We start from the raw sequence: 18193 nt of genomic DNA on the forward strand, positions 1-18193 counted from the left end.
TATGGGTATGTGATTTATATTTTATTTTATTCTCATCTCATTTGGTTAAGAAGTGAATAAAGAAGAAATTGTAAATGACCAAATGTAGTAAAAGATACAACCAAATATGGTTTGAATTTATAAGAGAATGCAGATAAAAAAGATGTCCTTATTTAAAGAACATATGGAAGCTCTACTAACGCTGTATGAGAGAAAGAAGAACACACCTTCCTACACGTAAGGTACGTGGTGTTATGCTAAAATTAACAAACAGTCATGTAAAGCCTCAAGCAAAGTCCTAACAAAGCTTTTAATCGTTCTTCATGCACTGCTCTCCGGATTGTGGCAGGAGAAGAGCCAATCTTCCTTTGTACCTCGCAATCTTCCTCGACCGTTCTTCTCTTAATCTGAAACGAAAACAGACCCCGTTTTGGCTCGGTGACCATAGTTTAGATGCTACAGGATAACTATTGTGGAACTTACCGTGCACGGACCTTCTTAGCTCGATCGATGTGTCCTTTCAAAAGATCCTTCTCTGTTAAGTCCTTCACAGACTCCTCGTCCTGAAATCATCATAGGAACGAGTTGAATCAAACATCACTTTGTCCCGTTATGCGCAGAGAAAATGTATGGTTCTTGACGAGAAAACGCACAAACCTCTTTATCTTCATCAGTTGGTTTTTCAGCTGGATCATTCGGCACAGCTGCTTCCATCACATCCAGAGGTAATGGTTTTGGTAACGCTTTCATTGTATCGCTCCTTTGCGACTGTTGAACAGAGAAACTCCAAGTTAGATTAGGCCCTATGGTTTATGCTGGCAAATCAAAACGAGAAACGCGCAATTGATGATCATTTAGCTAAGGCTGGCTTGCAACAAAACCAAAAGGGGAAAGAGACAACAAACTGTATCAAGCAAGAATCCTTTATCTAGTTTCCTAATCTGGATGCAATTAGAGGAGTAGTCCAAAGTAATTAAGTCACCAGCAAAGCAAGATCCCAAAAGTACAAACCATGATTTATTTTTTATGCCAAGTGGAAACATCTAAGAAACTGAGCTTTTTTGCATATACTATAACAGTAGAACATAAGTGATGGCGAACCTGCATTCCTTCATGGGCACCATTTCTCAACCACGATCGGCTAAGTGAATATAGAGAAGCTTCATCAGTGATTCTAACCTGGAAAAGTATTGATAAGAGTATCACAAATCAAAATCTTTTGAAAATACTTCTGTTCACATTGTCAATCCAAAGAAAAATGAAAAAAAAAGAGATAAGTAGGAAGGAGGCTTACCTTTCTCCCTCTAACAAGGACAAGCGCATCCCGCCTTCTAATGACACGGAAAAAAAAAACAGAAAGGTAGCTCAGTTTATAGAACATGTTTTACTCTATGCACTCAAGATAATATCAACGTAGAGAAATGTAATGTCCACCTGGCGTTTTTATTCCTGCCAGTGTCTAGAATTGAAGTTGGGGGAGGAGCAACCTACATATCAAAATTTACAAAACTGAGAAAATGTGACATGGGCAAGAATCAAAGTGATTAGCACAAGACTGCATATTAAGAGTAATACCACTTGCTGAGATACAAATAGAGTTTTTAAGTATCCCACATTCCAGAAAAATAAAGATCATTCATGAGACCAAATTTTAATCAAAATTATCACCACATAGCAGGACAAGGAACCTAAAATAGAAAGATAACACATATCCAAGAGAATCAGATCAATGAAGCATATACACAGAGAAGCATAACAGATAAAAAAAAAAACGCCAATCTTTCATATCTTTGATACAAAAAGGTATAAACTTTAAAGAATGCTAACTGTAACAAAAGTAAATGAACTAAAAATGCATTAGTCCGAGCAAGAAGCACCATGGAGCAAATGGATTCAGATCATCTCGAGCATTATCCCTAATAATCATATCCACTAATCAATCTACAAATTAAACCAAAAGGAGCAAAATATTTTTGAACAAATCAAATACCAAAATTTGAATTAATCAGCACAGCCAAAAACCTCACCCGCGGTTGGAGAAAGTGAGGAACTCCTCTCATGGGACCCGACCCGACAGGAGAACCCGACCCGGGACGAGGAACCTGATGCTGAATCTGAGGATTCCTCGCCCTCATTAACTGCATCATGGATTCCGCTAGCCGGTGGTTGTAAGGCAAACCCGGGTAACCGCTCTGATTACCCCCCGCAACCGTCACGGAAGGAGGAACGGCACCGGCGACTAACGGCGAGCTCATCCGGACGGGTCGGACCGAAAACCCTCCTCGACCCGGAGGAGGATGAGGAGCAAACGGGTAAAGAACCGTCGACGGATCTTGGTGGTGGTGATGAAGCTGGCGAGGCGAATTAGGGCGCCGGTTCGGGAGGTTGTTATGAGTTTGTTGTAACGGATTAGCGTGCTGAACCGGAGCTATGGCTCTGTAAGGCAGAGACGGCGGCGGAGGAGCGTGAGGTGGCTGAGACGGGGTTGGTCTGAGATTGTTTGCAGGTGGAGCCGGAGTTTCGGATGCGGTGACGAGAGGCGGAGTCGCCGTTGCGGATGCGGAGGAGTTGGGATCTGGAGTCGACATTTACGACGGCGGAAGAAAGCAAACAGTTAAACAAGAAAGTTTCAAATTTGTTTCACGGTTTAATATTACCCGAACCTTCTTGTTGAACGAGAGGGTTAGAGTTTGGGCCGATCTGGGCCTGAGGGAGAAAAGCGAGAGAGGTTTATTATCTGGGCCGATATGGGCCTGAGGGTATTGATGTAAAACTGAAGAGTGGAGAAAAAGCGATAGAGAGATTTATTTTCTTTTTTGTTTGGGAGAAGAGTGAAGGAGATAGGATTCAGAGGTGGATGAAGTATTCGTTGTCTCTCTCTTCCTCCAGCGAACGTTCGGTAACTTCTTCTTCCGTATGAATCATCTCATGGGTTTTAAGAAAGTTTTCAAATTTTGTTTGATTTCTGGGTTTTAATTCGTCCGAGAGCTGGATAGGTTTGAAATGTTGTAGCTTGACGTTGAAATTGAATCTAAACTTGTGTTTTCTATAGGTAGTTTAGGTTGGTAATGATGATAAGTGGATGCAACGCGTTAACTTCACATGTTCTAACAAGCTCTTGGGGGTTCAAGCCATCTTCGTACAGAGCTACAGCTTCAGGACAGACTCAACGTTGTCTTGCTGGGAGTTCATTTTCTGTCATAAAGAACTCTTTGGGGTCACCTTTACCATTTAATGGGCTTCAAGCTAGTGTACAAAGAGGTATATAGATTGCCTCAATGATACTTTAACTAGGATAAGAAGAGACTTTGGTATTTCAAAGTTTATGCTTTTGTTTATCAGCTCAACCTTGTATTCTTTTTGTCGTTTCAGGTGTGCCTTTGTCATACCTCTCAGCCTCGTCTTCTTGCCTTCTGAATGGGGAACAAGGTAGTCTGTCTAGCACACTACCTGTGTTACCCATCCGCAGGAAAACCCTTTTGTCCCCAAGAGCATCAAAAGATGTACCCTCCAGCTTCCGGTTTCCTCCAATGACCAAAAAGCCACAATGGTGGTGGAGAACCTTGGCATGCCTACCTTACCTGATGCCGCTTCACGAGACCTGGATGTACGCGGAAACCGCTTACCATCTCCACCCTTTCCTAGAAGATTTCGAGTTCTTAACCTACCCGTTTCTAGGCGCCTTAGGGAGGTTACCGGGCTGGTTCCTGATGGCTTACTTCTTTGTAGCGTACCTTGGGATAGTGAGGAGAAAAGAATGGCCTCACTTCTTTAGGTTCCATGTGGTGATGGGTATGCTGCTCGAAATCGCTCTTCAGGTTATAGGAACTGTTAGCAAGTGGATGCCTCTTGGTCTCTATTGGGGTAAGTTTGGGATGCATTTCTGGACCGCTGTTGCGTTTGCTTATCTGTTTACAGTGCTTGAAAGCATAAGGTGTGCGCTTGCCGGTATGTACGCGGACATCCCATTTGTTTGCGATGCTGCGTATATCCAGATCCCATACGACTAATAGGAAGATGTTGTTGCGTTTTAGATGGCTGTTACTTTTCGTTTTAATAATCTGTTTGTTAGACCTTTGTATCTGTAACAACTGTGTCTTTTTAAATGACAGTTATGTTTCAAACATTTTAGCGTTGCATTAACTCAATCGTCAAAGTCTCAAACTTTTGAACATGGAATTGCTATGAAACCAAAGAATCTAGTGTTCATCAGACTTGTTCAGTTTATACATTGGAAGAAGCCGTCAAAGCACTACAGGTAGGCTTCTTCTCCTAAACCCGAGATGCTCGGGGAGGTGGATACACTCAGGACACTGGCACGGATCGGTATGAGTTTATGGATGGCGACTCTGATAAGCTCTCAACAAATGGCTGCAACATAGAACAGAGGAAAGATAAATTAGAGGTGTTTTAATCTCTACAAGCGCAGAGCCATGAATTTTCATTGCACATGTACCTCTTAATGGTTTAGAGGAATAATGACATCTCTGTAGAAGGGATGAAAGGAAGGATCCTATCACCATAGAGTTGGTGCAGTTTCACCAAGAGCCGTCCGGAATCGAGGTCATCTTTCCAAATCTGATCAAGGATAGCTTTCCTGGTAATAGCCCGGCCCTTGCTGTCATCTTTCTCCTTTGCGTTTCTGCTTTCAGGTGCGTTACCATCAGACGCTTGTTCTGACGAGGATGGTCGAACGGAGTTTTGTGGCGGATTGGCATCTCCCGTCGGTCTATCTACTTGCATTGGGGATGGACCACCATCTGACCCATCTGTAGCTATCAATCTTTTATGAGGTGACCGGTTTTCTGAAGAATCTACACCCAGCTTTCGCTTATCTGCCATATTCAGAAAGGGTGAGAATAAAAACAATTGTTATTCATAGCGCCATACTGGAAGGGTTGGGAAGGTTCTAGTTCCATATTTGTATAAATAAACGATGATTACGGCAATCATTAGTCCCTAAGCATGTGTCTGACCCTCCTAAGATTTAACTATTCGGGTTCAGTTAAATAAGCACCAATAACTGTATTATGCAGAAAAGGTAAATTGGTTGATGCAACTTACTTGGCTCAGTACTGATTACTTTCCCCTTTCCCTTACTGGGAAAACTTGGTGATGGAGATGGTAGAGTTGGGAAGATTTTAAGCCGGTCATGTATACACAGACCTGCAGCACGCTGGAGAAAAAAAAAATTCACAAGTTCCTTCAAGGACTTTCGATATACGAAACTACTGAGATTTCAACTACAGTTAGATTATAGAAGAATGTATCCACTAACCAGTATAGCTCCATATACACGCCAAGCTTCGTAGCTCTTCATCTGGTTCTTTTGCTTCTCAGCATCCAATTCTGGTTCGAGAAGACTCAGATACGGTTCAAGATTTGACAGAACAAGAAGGCGTACCTACACAAATAAATTAAATTCAGTTAACATCGCAGGAGTACTGTGCTTAAGTTATTTCTGGCACCCGTTCTATGACTATAAATCTTAGTTCCTAATTAAATGAAAGAGAAGCAGGGAGTGAAACAGGAAATAAGGATTTTCAGGATATAGTGCATGTTCTGGGTAACAATGTTTCCGGGGGAAAACTTATACAACTAATAGAACCTTGAAAAGAGCAAACTGATAGCAGTACAATGAAGCATCGCCACTAATATATCAGAGAAAGTAAAGGAACTACTTACGACATTGTGCCCTAAAGCCGCTAATCCTTGAATTGCACCGTAGTGCTGAGTCAAGGCCTTCTTTGGGTCCAAAAGTGCATTAACTAAAGTTTTCGTAAGACGAGACTGAAGAGTAATGTATGTGTTTCCAAACCTGAAAACAAAAATATTCAAACAACAGGATTTAAAATGACGAAAACCTTCTAAACAATGAAGAAAACTTTAGCAAGTTATAACTTATTATTTCTTTAATTCAGATCTTCCCATTCGATATTTCAGCTCAGGCCAGAAAAATACCAGAAGCCAATAGCAAAGAGAACAGCTAAGATGGAATTAGTAAAACTGTATATAGATATATTCACTCACGATATTGCATACAAAAGCTCAGTATAAAGATCATTTTCAGTAAGATAATCCCCACAATTAACCAAAAACGAACACAGAGTTACATGAAATGAAAGGGAAAGAACGAACCTTTTACATATCAGTGCAACCAGATTCGCAGTAAAATCTCTCAGATCCCAATGGTTGTCGGCAAATCTATTTCCAAGCTTTCTCGATACAAGGCATGTTACAACAGAGGGCATCAGCTGGTGAAGCTGGCACCAAAAGGAAAAGTTTCGTTAGCTTCATGGTTATGAAACAACGCGCAATATGCATCGTACGTAGCATGTCTAAAATGCAACTCGAAGAAACACACATCAAAAAACTAAAGAAAATGGAGGTACAAGATTCTATAATAGTTCGTAAGATCCAGACGGCAACTTACATAAGGTTCTATGTGTATATGAGGATTCTGCAGAAGACTTCTGACAACGTGCATTAAATTAAACAGGAGCAGGAAGTCATTTAACCCACGTGATACCTGCATCAGTAGAGAAAATAATATTGTAATGTGCATCAAGCAATTGCGATCCTTATTTCTTTTTGAGTTTCCTCGGTGTTGCTATGTTACCTCATCAGCAATGAAATTTGTGAAGTATGGAACTAGGGGATGAAGTCCTGAGTCTGAGGCCAAGCTCACTAATGCCTCTTTAAACAGAGAGGGATTTGACTTGCTCAATGTAAGTTCAGCAATCTTTTGGAAGTACAACTGTTAAGAGTGAGAACAACAGATTAGTCTGTTGCACGTAAGATACGTCCCTGCGGTATTTAATCTGTAAGACATACCTGAAGCTCCTTAGATAATACATGCTTCACAGGTAGCCTAATGTCAATAAGAGGTCCGTCCTTTTGTTGATAAATTTGATTTTCGGCAGGTGCTCTAATGACTACAAACACCATAAACAAGAGGAATATATATTTACGAAGGTAAGAACAAGGAAATGTATCAAACTGTCTTGGTCGTGATAATTCTCAAAACATCTATACAGATTCATCTCAAATATGTACTTAGATCGCTCATCAACATCAGTAACTACACCAAATAACAAGGGGTACAAATGTAGAAACAAGTTAATTCACCTCCGAACGTCAAGGAACATACTAATATTTGTTTAATGTCAACAAATTTGGTTAATGACTTTAAAACTCTAACCCAGGGCATAAACCTGAGAAGCAAACCTTCTAAAGGAGCGTTTTCTGGTATAGCTGGCTGCACTCCTTCAATCGCAAGCCAGTGACAGACAATTTCAGTATCAAGAGGAGCTTTTGGTAGTGGAGCTTCAATCACCTAGAATCATGACATTTCTTGAAAATATTAGAAAAACAACTAAACAAGTAGATATATGATCAACTGAAACAAGAAAACCATGACACGTGTATATATGCCAGCTTCCCCAACATCTTACATCTTTGAAATCCACCTCTCTGTCATCAGTGTAGAACAAATCCCGATGCCCAATAGCTTTTCTAAAACGAATCGGTCCTCCTGAGCCAAACCCATATATCGGCTACAATAAACATGATCATTCTCAAATAGATGCATTTGCTTTCAGTTAACTGTTTAATAGACGGCGTTATTCATATGCACCAGAAAGGCCAAACCCTCAAAACCAGATACCATATATATATTTCTCACTACTAATAAACTCCAAATAAAGTTCATAAACATTCTGCTGATAGTTCACTACCAAAGCTATAGAATATGGGAACTACTCTAGCATGTACCTCAAGGTTCCTTAAGTTGAGAGCACCATCAACATCGGAAGCTGTTAAAGTCGTTCTCTTAGAGTGACGCATGCATTTGATAGCTTCCTGCAAAGATGCCATTAATATCAATTGCTAATACCATAAACACACATAAATAAAGAAAAAAGGGTAACCTACCTGCATGATCTCTCGAACACGATACTCAACATCAGGAGCAAGCATCAGTGCAGCCTCAGGTGACAAATTGGTAATCCCAATACTCTGTGCTATAACCTCAATCGTTTCCTTAGGTACAATGCTCATCTTCTCTTCTCCTTCCAAGGCTCTATTGTATCCATACAAAAGACATATCAACAGTGAATGAATCCATGGAACTTCTCAATTTGACGCAACGAATCGAAATTCAATTTAAAACAGAAACGATTGCATACTTCAATGCTCCAAAATAGAGTGATTATCCCCAAACGACGAAGAACATAAAAAAAAAACGATAAAACCAGACGCACCGATTCAATAGACCAACGCGTCTTAGTCACAGACTCGATTCGACTCAGAAGATAGCTCCACAGATATTGCTTCTACCTTCTTCTCCTTTACGCGAATTTCCTTAGCGAGACTTGAAGAAGCTCGTAAACGGAGCCTCCCGAGTCAGACTTATATAACCGATGCCGAGATTCCGTCTGGCTTCCTCCGGTTTATCATCGAAGAAGCGGATCAGCATCGGTTCGGGTATTTAATTGAGGTTGAATATACACCTGATTGGCTTATATCGGGTTCGATCGGTTTTGGGCTAACTCTTAAGATTATTGGGCCTTATTTAACCCAATAAGGATAGGAGATTTCTATCTCTGCCAACCTAAATCCAATGTTTATACAAGCCATAGTTTTTTTTTAGAGAAAAAGACTAGGATAACACCAAACCAAATTTTTATTCCCAAAGTAGCACTCAAGGCTCAAAGTCACAAAAATAGGTTTCATTAAAGAGGTAAATATACACTTATACCCCTTGAGTTAATTAATCCAAACCTTAGGGTTTAGAGTTAAGGGAGTGGGGTTTTGGAATTAGGGTTTAAAATTTTATAAAAAATAAATACTAAAATAAAAATAAAAAATTTTAAAAACAGTTTCAAAAAGTATTTTTAAATTATAAAAAGAAAATTTGAAAAAAAAATAAAAAAAATTTCGAAAAAAAAATTTTAAAAAAAAATTATAAAAATTTCGAATCTGAAAAAATATAATCTGAAACTATAAAAAAAATTTCTTTTTTTCATTTTTCATTTTTTTATTTTTATTTTATTTATTTTTATTTATTTTTGTTTGTTTATTTAATTTTAAACCAAGGGTATTAGGGATATTTTACCCTTTAATGAATGTCATTTTTGTGACTTTCTCCTTCTAGTGTTATTTTTGTGACATAAACTTCAAAAGGTGCTATTATTGACAATTGCCCTTTTTTTAACAGCGTGTAACTAATTTTTTTGTTTTAACACTAATTTATTATGATTTTGCATTTACGAAAAAGATTACATAACTAGTTCGAAAAGATAATATTACACTTAGATTATAAACCGTACGCATACGCGGGGTGAGTTTTTATAATCATGTTTGTTTATTAAATGGTTTTAATATTTTGAAACATTACAATCTTTATCGATTATAAAATGACGAATAGAAATATTGGTGTCTTAAATATATCATCGTTGTTGAAGAGTTAACGTATTACATCTCATTTTAATTTTTAAAATTTCATGTGCACAAAATAAAGTTAAGTTTTGCGGCTGACACAAATCACCAAAACCAAATAGGCAACATTGATTGTATAATGACGAAAGTGGATTAGGTTTTCTACTCTCGATTTATTTACTATTGACTCTCCATAAATGAGTTTATTTTCTCCTTCTATAAAATTGTGCTTTCATTCTCGCCTTTATTTTATTGATATGAGCTAAGTTTCTTTTTTTAACTTCTTTTATGAATTTAGTGAATTAAATAAGTGTCAATTTAAAAAAAAAAATGGACATCTATAAAAAATTAGTTTCATTCCAATACATATCTAAGAATGAAAATTTTGAAAAAAATACCCGGCAAACTATATTAACATATTAGTGTTCAAATCTAATATATCAAGTTGTTATAGAATATATAAGTGCAGATTCGAAATATAAATGTCTGTCTAGTATATATTCACCAGCTCAGTCTAAATATTATCTAATTCTAGAACAACAAAATAAATTATTTATTTTACCACTTGGGTAATATTTGAATCCAAACGGCTAATATCCAAACCCGAATGGATATCCGAAGATAACCAAAAATAAGTATACTTAACCCTATATTTCTAATTTACTTCTCTCATTTTATTCAAAATATTTATTAATGATGCTTATTGCTCAAAATTAGATAATATGTATATAGTTATGGACAAAATTATTTGCTACTCACTTAAAATATATATCAAGCTCTTGTTTCTTGCATTAACAAAAGTTGCATCTAAAATTTCAAAACAACAACTAAATTAGTGTCTTTCTATTTTTAAAGTTTTATCTCCAAACCTATTAATAGTTTAATTAAAAAAAATGAAAAAACCAGATAAGTTAAAATATATTTTAAATAAAAAAATTTAAACAATGAATCATTTATTTATTTTTCTTCAAAATTTAAATATCTGAACCCGACCCAAAATATCCGAACCCGAACATAAAATACCCGAACCCGACTCGAAGTGTAGAAATATCCGAATGGGTTTTATACATGTATACTGAAATACTCTATACGAACCCGAACGTGTATCCGAACGCCACCCTACGATATATGATCATCATTTGTATCTTACTTGAACAAAACAAAAAAGTTAAACCATTGATCACAAAATTTTCAATGTGAGACTTTTACTATTTTTAATAATTTATTGTCATTTTTAAAAATTCAAAATATAACATATAAGAAAAATTCTAATTTTTTTTATTATATGCTTAATGTGATTTTTAATTTCTTTAATAGTATAAAATTAAACAAAAAAAGAGAGAAGTTAGAAAAATTGTTATCAAATATGTATTATTCATAATCATTAATTGCATATATATATTAACCATATTAGGTAATTTCGTAGTTTTTATTTAAGGAAATAAAAAATATTCTTTTGTACACTACTAATTAATTTGATAGTTAATTTAATAAAAAGCATAGTATATATTTATATGGATCAACTTATTTTTCTAACAATTCTAAGAAGCATTTTCGTGATGATACGTGTCTACCAAAATATGTTGTAATGCTCCAGGATTAATATATAGGGTATAGATAGTTCGAAAACCAATAATACTCCTGTATTTTGAAAAATTTGACGGTATTTACTTAAACCAAGTTGACTTGTAACAGAAACTAGAATAAGACCCGCGCCTTGCGCGGGATTAAGTTATTAATTTTATTATATATTTTGGAGAATGAAACAATAGTTTGGCTTCATTTGGATTACGGGTGTTCAATCCGAATATCGGGTTGGTTTCGGTTCGGTTTTTTTGGTATTTGGTTAGTAAAATATAACTACTATTCTAAATCCATATTTACTTTGACTTTAGTCTTTCACATACTTTTGAAAGATTTCAACTGGACGACTAAATTGATCAACCAATCTTATTACTTTAAATCATTAGTGTTTATATATATATATATATATATATATATATATATTATTTAGTTTGAATATTTATTAAATAAAAATTCATATGCGTTATATTTTATGATCATTTGTAACTTATTATAACAATAAAATAATTTATTGATCACAAAATTTTCAGAGTGGGAATATTCAAATTTATAATAATATATAGACGTTTTGAAAAATTCAAATATAACATCTAAGAAAAAATATAAATGTTTTTATTATATATTTAATGTGACTTTTAATATCTTTCAATAATATAAAATTGAAAAAAAAGAACTAAGATACCAAAATTGTTATCAAATATTTATTATTCGTAATAATTAATATTCATATATACGTTAATCATATTAGGTAATTTCGTAGCTTCTAATTAAGGACAGTGCAAAAAAAATTTTGGTAGATTATTTATCAATTCGATGGTTAGTTTAATAAAAAATATAATGTAAGTCAAGATGGACCAACCTATTTTTCTAAGAATAGTATATTTTATATAGTCGTTTATTAAATGAGAATTTATAATCATACAGTTCTATGATCATTCATATCATTTTATAACTGAATATTTAAATCATCGATAACAAAATTTTCAATGTGAAATCTTTAATAAGTTTATAATTTATAAATGTTTTTGAAAATTCATTGAAAGCTTTAATATTAAAATATTTATGTAATCTTATGGTGTATAGTATAATCTATATATATATATATAAATATATATGTTTTATTATTAAATGATATTTTTTACTCATATGGTTTTAAAATAATGTGTATCTTCTTATAATATTAAATAAAAGTTCATATTAATACAATTTTATGATCATTTGTAACTTATTATGACAAAAAAAATAATCTATTGATCACAAAATTTTCAGAGTGGGGATCTTCAAATTTCTAATAATTTATAGACGTTTTGAAAAATTTAAAATATAACATATAAGAAAAATTATAAATGTTTTTATTATATATTTAATGTGATTTTTAAATATATTTTAATAATATAAAATTAAAAAAAGAACTAAGATACAAAAATTGTTATCAAATATTTATTATTCATTATAATTAATTTTCACATATATGTTAATCATATTAGGTAATTTCGTAGCTTTTATTTAAGGAAAGTGCAAAACATTTTTTGGTACGTTATTTATCAATTTGATAGTTAGTTTAATAAAAAGTGTAATATAAGTTAAGATAGACCAACCTATTTTTCTAGGAATAGTATATTTTGTATAGTTATTTATTAAATATGAATTTATAATCATACGGTTCTATGATCGTTCATATCGTTTTATAAAAAAATATTTAAATCATCGATAACAAAATTTTCAATCTGAAATCTTTAATAACTTTATAATTTATAAATGTTTTTGAAAATTCATTGAAAGTTTTAATATTAAAATATTTATGTAATCTTATGGTATATAGTGTTTAATATATATATATATATATGTATATTTATTTTATTATTAAATGATATTTTTTACTCATATGGTTTTAAAATCATGTGTATCTTCTTATAATAAAAATGTTAAACCATTGATCATTAATTTTTAACATAATAATTTTAATAGTTTTAGTCATTTATTGTCGTTTTTAAAAATTCAAAATATAACATATACGAAAAAATCTAAATTTTATTTTTATAGCTAATTTGATTGTTTAATTTATTTTAATAATATAAAATTAAACAAAAAATGATGGAGGAGATATACATTGTTATCAAATCTTTATTATTAAACTCATTAATTGTCATATATATATTAGTCATTTATGGTAATTCCGTAGGTTTTATTTAAGGAAAGAAAATATCATATCATATCATTATATCATATAGTTTGACCAACTTATATATCTAACAACATATAAAAATCGAATGTGGACCTACTTATTTTTCAATTGAATGTAATTGACTACCTAATTGAGTGCCACCTATGCATTGGGGCCTCTTTTAATTAATACAAAATTGAGGTTACATTTTTTCAAATGTTCCTCAATTAATATATAAGGCAATTAATATATAAGGGATTGAAACAATGACCTGCTGGTATACAACCATTTATGAATTCACAGTCAAACCAAGTGAGCTTTCACGCCATAGAATGAAAATATTAACACTAACACTAGTTTACAACAACAACAACAAAATTGATCAAAACTCTAGAATGAAAAAGGAACACACAAAAGTCACTAGAACAAATCCACGCATCATTTTATTCTCATTCAAACAATCGTGAAAGCATTTTTTCACTCTTTCTTTCACAAACAATAAGGGCAGGCAACAGAAACTGTTGATGAATGCAATATGTGTATAGTTCACTTACTTACAGATAAATAATTGCCCCAGTCCCAGTATCAGTATCACAAGTTGGGACCATATAAAGTAAATTCTTTGTAAAACAACCCCCCCAAAAAATGTAGTTTATGATTGTCTGGTAAGGTCTTGTGCCCAAGATATTCCACCGGGAAACGCTCTGTGAACTCTGCTTCTTGTCACCACGGCAGGTTTTGTTTTCTCCTCCACTGGTTTCACCACCAACGGGCTTTCTTTCTCCAATACAGGCTTGTTGTGTATCACGTTCACACCCTCCTCTCCTTCTGTTAGGAACCGCAGACCCTGGAGTTTCCATAGTTCTTTTAAGTTTTAAAAATTCAAAGAAATGAACAGCACGAGTTCAACAGATATGATCTTGGTGAGTTCTTAGTATGACCTTTATCCTTAGAACAAAAAGATATAAAAACGAAGAGTGTTGGTTCATCATTACCGATAGAGAATTGCTAGATGATGGTTTTGCATCAATAGGTAATTTCGCACCAACATCCTAAATCAAGAAGCCAAGAACACCAACTTTTCATTCAGGCCTTTCAATAAGTGAAAAAGGGTAAGGCAAGGTTTCTCTTAATTTGTCAGCTCTCACCTGAAAGACTTTAGTAGCTGGACTGTCTTTAACTCCTGCAATTTGACATAGATGCCATAGTCCCGAGAGGGTCACATCCTGAGAGTTTAACCAGCAGAAAAGTGTTCCAATTAAATAGGATTTAAGAAAACTGATTATGTCAACTGGTTGGTGGATGTAAATAAGATTTACTTGTTTGCTTTCAAGACTGTCAATCTTCCCTTCCTGTACAATTTTAATATAAGAGAGTGACATTAATCCATTTGAATTACAAAAATACGTTTAGTTCACATATAAGAGGGTAAAAGACGTGACTTACTATTCCAGATATCATTTCATTAATTTGTTGAAAGTCATACCCAAGTTGCGATATGCTTGATTTCACGGCTGTTACCTGCATCAAAAACAAAATTTAAATAATAATCAAGTCCTGATGCCGTTGTATATACAAGTGTGTCAATCAAGTGCCAGAGAGATTTCTCTTACATTACACTCATCTTAAGTCTAGAAAATTGAAGGCATCAGTACAAGCAAATGAGAAACAAGATGAGCGCCTTACATCATTTAAGATCATTTTAGATATCTCTGTCTGCTCTTCCACCTTCCAATCCAATTTCGATAGTTCCTTAGAAAGATGTTTCTTTGTTGACTGCATAAGCAAATACGCCAAGTCACAAACCACAAGACAATAAATATATAACAAGCAAGGAATGTTTTGAGAAAATGTCTTCTTTTTTTTACCGCTAGTGTTTCTGACAAGTCGTTTAGTTGTTTCGAAAAAGATTCAACTGCATTAGCCATATTTTTCTTTGTCACAAACATTGCATCGGAGAATGACCAACCCTGCAACGTAGAAAGAAATGAGTGAGATGCGCATTAACGTTACAAAGCAATGATAGATAATGCATAAAGAAAATAACATTTTACAAAACTCTAACAAAAGAACATAAAATAGATTTAAGAGACGGGCACCTTCCACCACATGTAACAGTATCCCATAGCTCCAACGGCGGCCGCTGGAACCAGGTAAGAAGCATAGCCTGCATCAGCAAAAGCACTTCTCATTAAAAATGGAGAATAGTAAGTAAGTTCTGCATAAAAACACATATATAAAGAGGTATGAGCATACCACTGTTGTTTGAATCTCCGTTAAATATGGTAACTGGATTAATCATACTTAGCTCTTTGATTTCATTTGCGAGCTGTCGAATCTGATTAGTAGAAAAAAGAAATTAAAAACGAAGTTACAAAACAGAGGAACCAGCTTTAGAGTAATGATTCAGAAAAATATTTAGATTCAGCTGATGAGAATATTAAGCAAACATAGCAAAAGTAAAATCACAATACCTGAGCAGCTAGGGCGGCACTGTCATACTTATAACTATAAGGTGTGCTTTCAACTCCTTCAGCTCCTTTGAGTAATTCTTGAAGCTGCGCTATTAGGTCAGACAACCTCCCATGTCTCAGCACGATCGAACCAGATACACCTTTCAACATATAAAACAGAACCAAGCATCAAATTACACGAATCATAAACATAGTTCAATAGCAAAGCAGAGATTTTGCATAATGATTCATCAAATTTAGAGAACTTAAGATCAAATTCCAACATAAATCTTCATTAAGCTTGAGAAAGTTTTGCTAGAATACAGTCAAAGCAATACAAACGGGAACAATTGAATTCATAGACACAGAGATAGACCTGCGCCGAGTAAGATGAGAACTTTGGAGGTCTGAACGCCGGCTTGCACAGCCATGGATTCCGATTGAAAGGTAGAGAATTCAGCGGCCGGCTAGCTCTTCTCGATTGTTCTGTTCCGTGACGCTTTGGCCACCAGAAGAGACTAATTACGATACACCCTTTTGCCTTTTAGACCTCAACTTTCGATTTGGTTTTGACATATTTTAACATTTATTATGTTTACGCCCCGAAAACTTCCAATTTTAATCAGATTCCCCCCCAAGTGGCAAATCAAAATGGAAATCGAATAACAAGGGTATTTTGGACATTTTCGAATAGTTCCAGACCATTACGCAACTTGATTGAAATTCACCTTGTGTGTTAACCTGTTCTTAGTTGCAGTACAATGCTAATAAATTGAATCTGAAATGCAAATCGAAACAAATTAAAACACAAACTAGTTTAACGTTGGATGAAAATGCAGCAACTACAATACTCCAACAATAAGTTAACCAAAATAAAACAGTGACTCCATTTCAGAAACAACTCAGCTCTAAGACAAGGCTTGTCTGAGAAAACAAACTCAGAATGCTAATTTGAGTCTCTCAAAAGAATCAAGCATCAACGGTAGCTGCTTCGGAATCCTGTTTCCTCTTCAAATACTCATTCAAGATCGTCAGCCTCGCAGTCTCAAACGCAAAATACCCTATCGCCGAGAAGCAGGCGCTATGCACAACACGAGGCCCCATGCCTCGAGTAAAACCAACCAATCCTTCCTCTTTCAGTATCTGCTTCACCGTCCCAGCCACACCATCATACATAGCAGCGCCAAGTTTATTCGCCGCCTCCACGTGAACCTGCGTCATCAGCCTCGTCTTCACCACATCCAACGGCGTGGTTATCGAAGCGGATATAGCACCAGCCAGTGCCCCGCAGCAAACGCTCTGAAGAGGCTCGAGATTGTTCTGCTGCGTCTTCTCCAAAACAGCAGCTTTAAGATACTCAAACGACGAGTAACTAAGCACACCCGCCGGTAAGTTCCTCAGCAATGTGGCGGAGTAGCCAGCGTACAGCCCCAAGATCCCATCTTTCTCTAGAATCTCGAGCAAAACCTGATACGACCTCCTCCCGCTAGCTCCGACCTGCATCCTCTGCGTGATGAGCTCTTTGGGAACCATTATAGCCGACGAGATAATGTTCCCCATGGCGCCGGCCGTGGGAGGGATGAGAACGGGAGGAAACTCCGGGAACTTGCCGAGGAGAGACTTACCTATTGAGATAGTGTAACAAACTTAAACTGTATTCTTGATTAATGAATGAATGTTAGTTAGTAACTGTACAAGTATATATTAGCCGGTTTAGATTACGGTTCAATTGTAAACCGGCTAATAGTATAGTAAGCTTATAATATTACCGAACTCGCACGTGCCGAAATACACCGCGGAGGAGAACGTGGAGCCGACGATCACGGCGGAGACGCCGCTGTAGAAACCTAGAATCCCTCTCTCTTGAAAAGTTTTCACTACGGCGTCGAAGCTGCTGCTGTACAATTGAGAGGCTCCTTTCGCCTGGAGCTTCGTTTTGATCGTGTCCAGCGGGAGGAGGCAGACGTAGGTGAAGGCGCCGGCGATTCCGCCGCCTCCCGCGCCGATTAAGGCGCGCTCGAAGACGGAGAGGTGTTTCATCAGCGTTTGGATCTTTGGGCTGCTTCGCGACGCAGGCTTCATCCATTTCAGGAATCCGGAGCCGGGATTGGAATCTGAGACTGAAGCCGATGCGAACGGAGGAGATGGTTTTCTCGATTTGGTTAGAGATTTTTTTCTGACGGCGGGGAATTGAGCGGAGGTGCGATCGGAGAAGTAAGTGAAGAGGGAGTTGAAATCGGTGGTGAGGTGGCAGTGGTTGAGATTCGGAGAGGGGAGGCCGAGGCTCTCCGAGAGTCTAGCTTCCATGGCTGAGTTGGTGGAAGCTGAGGACGAAGACGAAGCATCATAAGATGATACTCGAGAGCCCTGAAGAGAAACGGAGCGCAGTGTTGTGAATAAAACGCTGAACGGCACGAAGTTTGCCAATAATATCAAAATTAAATACTTAAATCATCAGATTGTTGGAAAAGTATGCTTTCACCCCGAATACTTCCAATTGAATCAAACTATCCCATCCTGAATATTTTGTTATATTACAATTAAATGAAGAATTATGTTGTCACCCCAAATACTT

The 18193-nt window shown here is 35.8% G+C and overlaps 5 protein-coding genes across 11 annotated transcripts; 1 reads left to right on the plus strand and 4 right to left on the minus strand.

The window, feature by feature from the left end:
- Positions 1-53: 53 nt before the first annotated feature.
- Positions 54-2629, minus strand: LOC103844198 (proline-rich receptor-like protein kinase PERK14). 2 transcript variants are annotated; one of them, XM_009120984.3, is made up of 7 exons: positions 2007-2629; positions 1414-1466; positions 1274-1310; positions 1081-1158; positions 637-747; positions 463-542; positions 54-386 (listed from the first exon to the last, which is right to left on the minus strand). In XM_009120984.3, the coding sequence occupies exons 1-7, from the start codon at positions 2565-2567 to the stop codon at positions 290-292; spliced, it is 1017 nt and encodes a 338-aa protein (XP_009119232.1). In that variant the 5' UTR covers positions 2568-2629; the 3' UTR covers positions 54-289. The 2 variants fall into 2 exon arrangements, with proteins under 2 accessions (XP_009119232.1, XP_033138201.1); XM_033282310.1 differs by having other exon boundaries at positions 60-386; positions 474-542.
- A 106-nt stretch (positions 2630-2735) lies between these two features.
- On the plus strand, positions 2736-4105 carry LOC103844196 (protein TIC 20-I, chloroplastic). The gene is made up of 3 exons (XM_009120980.3): positions 2736-2878; positions 3032-3240; positions 3352-4105. Exons 2-3 carry the CDS (start codon positions 3048-3050, stop codon positions 3987-3989), a joined length of 831 nt encoding a protein of 276 aa, XP_009119228.1. The 5' UTR covers positions 2736-2878; positions 3032-3047; the 3' UTR covers positions 3990-4105.
- Positions 4095-8481, minus strand: LOC103844197 (transcription initiation factor TFIID subunit 6). 2 transcript variants are annotated; one of them, XM_009120981.2, is made up of 14 exons: positions 8241-8481; positions 7912-8059; positions 7753-7839; positions 7434-7535; positions 7207-7315; positions 6814-6914; positions 6599-6736; positions 6413-6508; positions 6118-6242; positions 5665-5797; positions 5258-5383; positions 5044-5155; positions 4436-4814; positions 4095-4350 (listed from the first exon to the last, which is right to left on the minus strand). In XM_009120981.2, exons 2-13 carry the CDS (start codon positions 8035-8037, stop codon positions 4447-4449), a joined length of 1623 nt encoding a protein of 540 aa, XP_009119229.1. In that variant the 5' UTR covers positions 8038-8059; positions 8241-8481; the 3' UTR covers positions 4095-4350; positions 4436-4446. The 2 variants fall into 2 exon arrangements, with proteins under 2 accessions (XP_009119229.1, XP_033138194.1); XM_033282303.1 differs by lacking the exon at positions 8241-8481 and adding an exon at positions 8166-8185.
- A 5101-nt stretch (positions 8482-13582) lies between these two features.
- LOC103844195 lies at positions 13583-16211 on the minus strand. 5 transcript variants are annotated; one of them, XM_033281866.1, is made up of 11 exons: positions 15995-16211; positions 15640-15779; positions 15422-15503; positions 15265-15332; positions 15034-15135; positions 14852-14941; positions 14612-14686; positions 14485-14517; positions 14331-14391; positions 14161-14219; positions 13583-14012 (listed from the first exon to the last, which is right to left on the minus strand). In XM_033281866.1, the coding sequence occupies exons 1-11, from the start codon at positions 16047-16049 to the stop codon at positions 13818-13820; spliced, it is 960 nt and encodes a 319-aa protein (XP_033137757.1). In that variant the 5' UTR covers positions 16050-16211; the 3' UTR covers positions 13583-13817. The 5 variants fall into 5 exon arrangements, with proteins under 5 accessions (XP_033137757.1, XP_009119225.1, XP_009119227.1 ...); XM_009120977.3 differs by having other exon boundaries at positions 14161-14217; positions 14314-14391; XM_009120979.3 differs by lacking the exon at positions 14161-14219 and having other exon boundaries at positions 14314-14391.
- Positions 16212-16390: 179 nt separating this feature from the next.
- LOC103844194 (protein MITOFERRINLIKE 1, chloroplastic) lies at positions 16391-18171 on the minus strand. The gene is made up of 2 exons (XM_033281862.1): positions 17388-18171; positions 16391-17243 (listed from the first exon to the last, which is right to left on the minus strand). Exons 1-2 carry the CDS (start codon positions 17923-17925, stop codon positions 16588-16590), a joined length of 1194 nt encoding a protein of 397 aa, XP_033137753.1. The 5' UTR covers positions 17926-18171; the 3' UTR covers positions 16391-16587.
- Between the last annotated feature and the right edge of the window lie 22 nt (positions 18172-18193).

The sequence above is a fragment of the Brassica rapa genome, chromosome A10 (genome assembly GCF_000309985.2).
Source record: "Brassica rapa cultivar Chiifu-401-42 chromosome A10, CAAS_Brap_v3.01, whole genome shotgun sequence".
Lineage (NCBI taxonomy): Eukaryota > Viridiplantae > Streptophyta > Magnoliopsida > Brassicales > Brassicaceae > Brassica > Brassica rapa.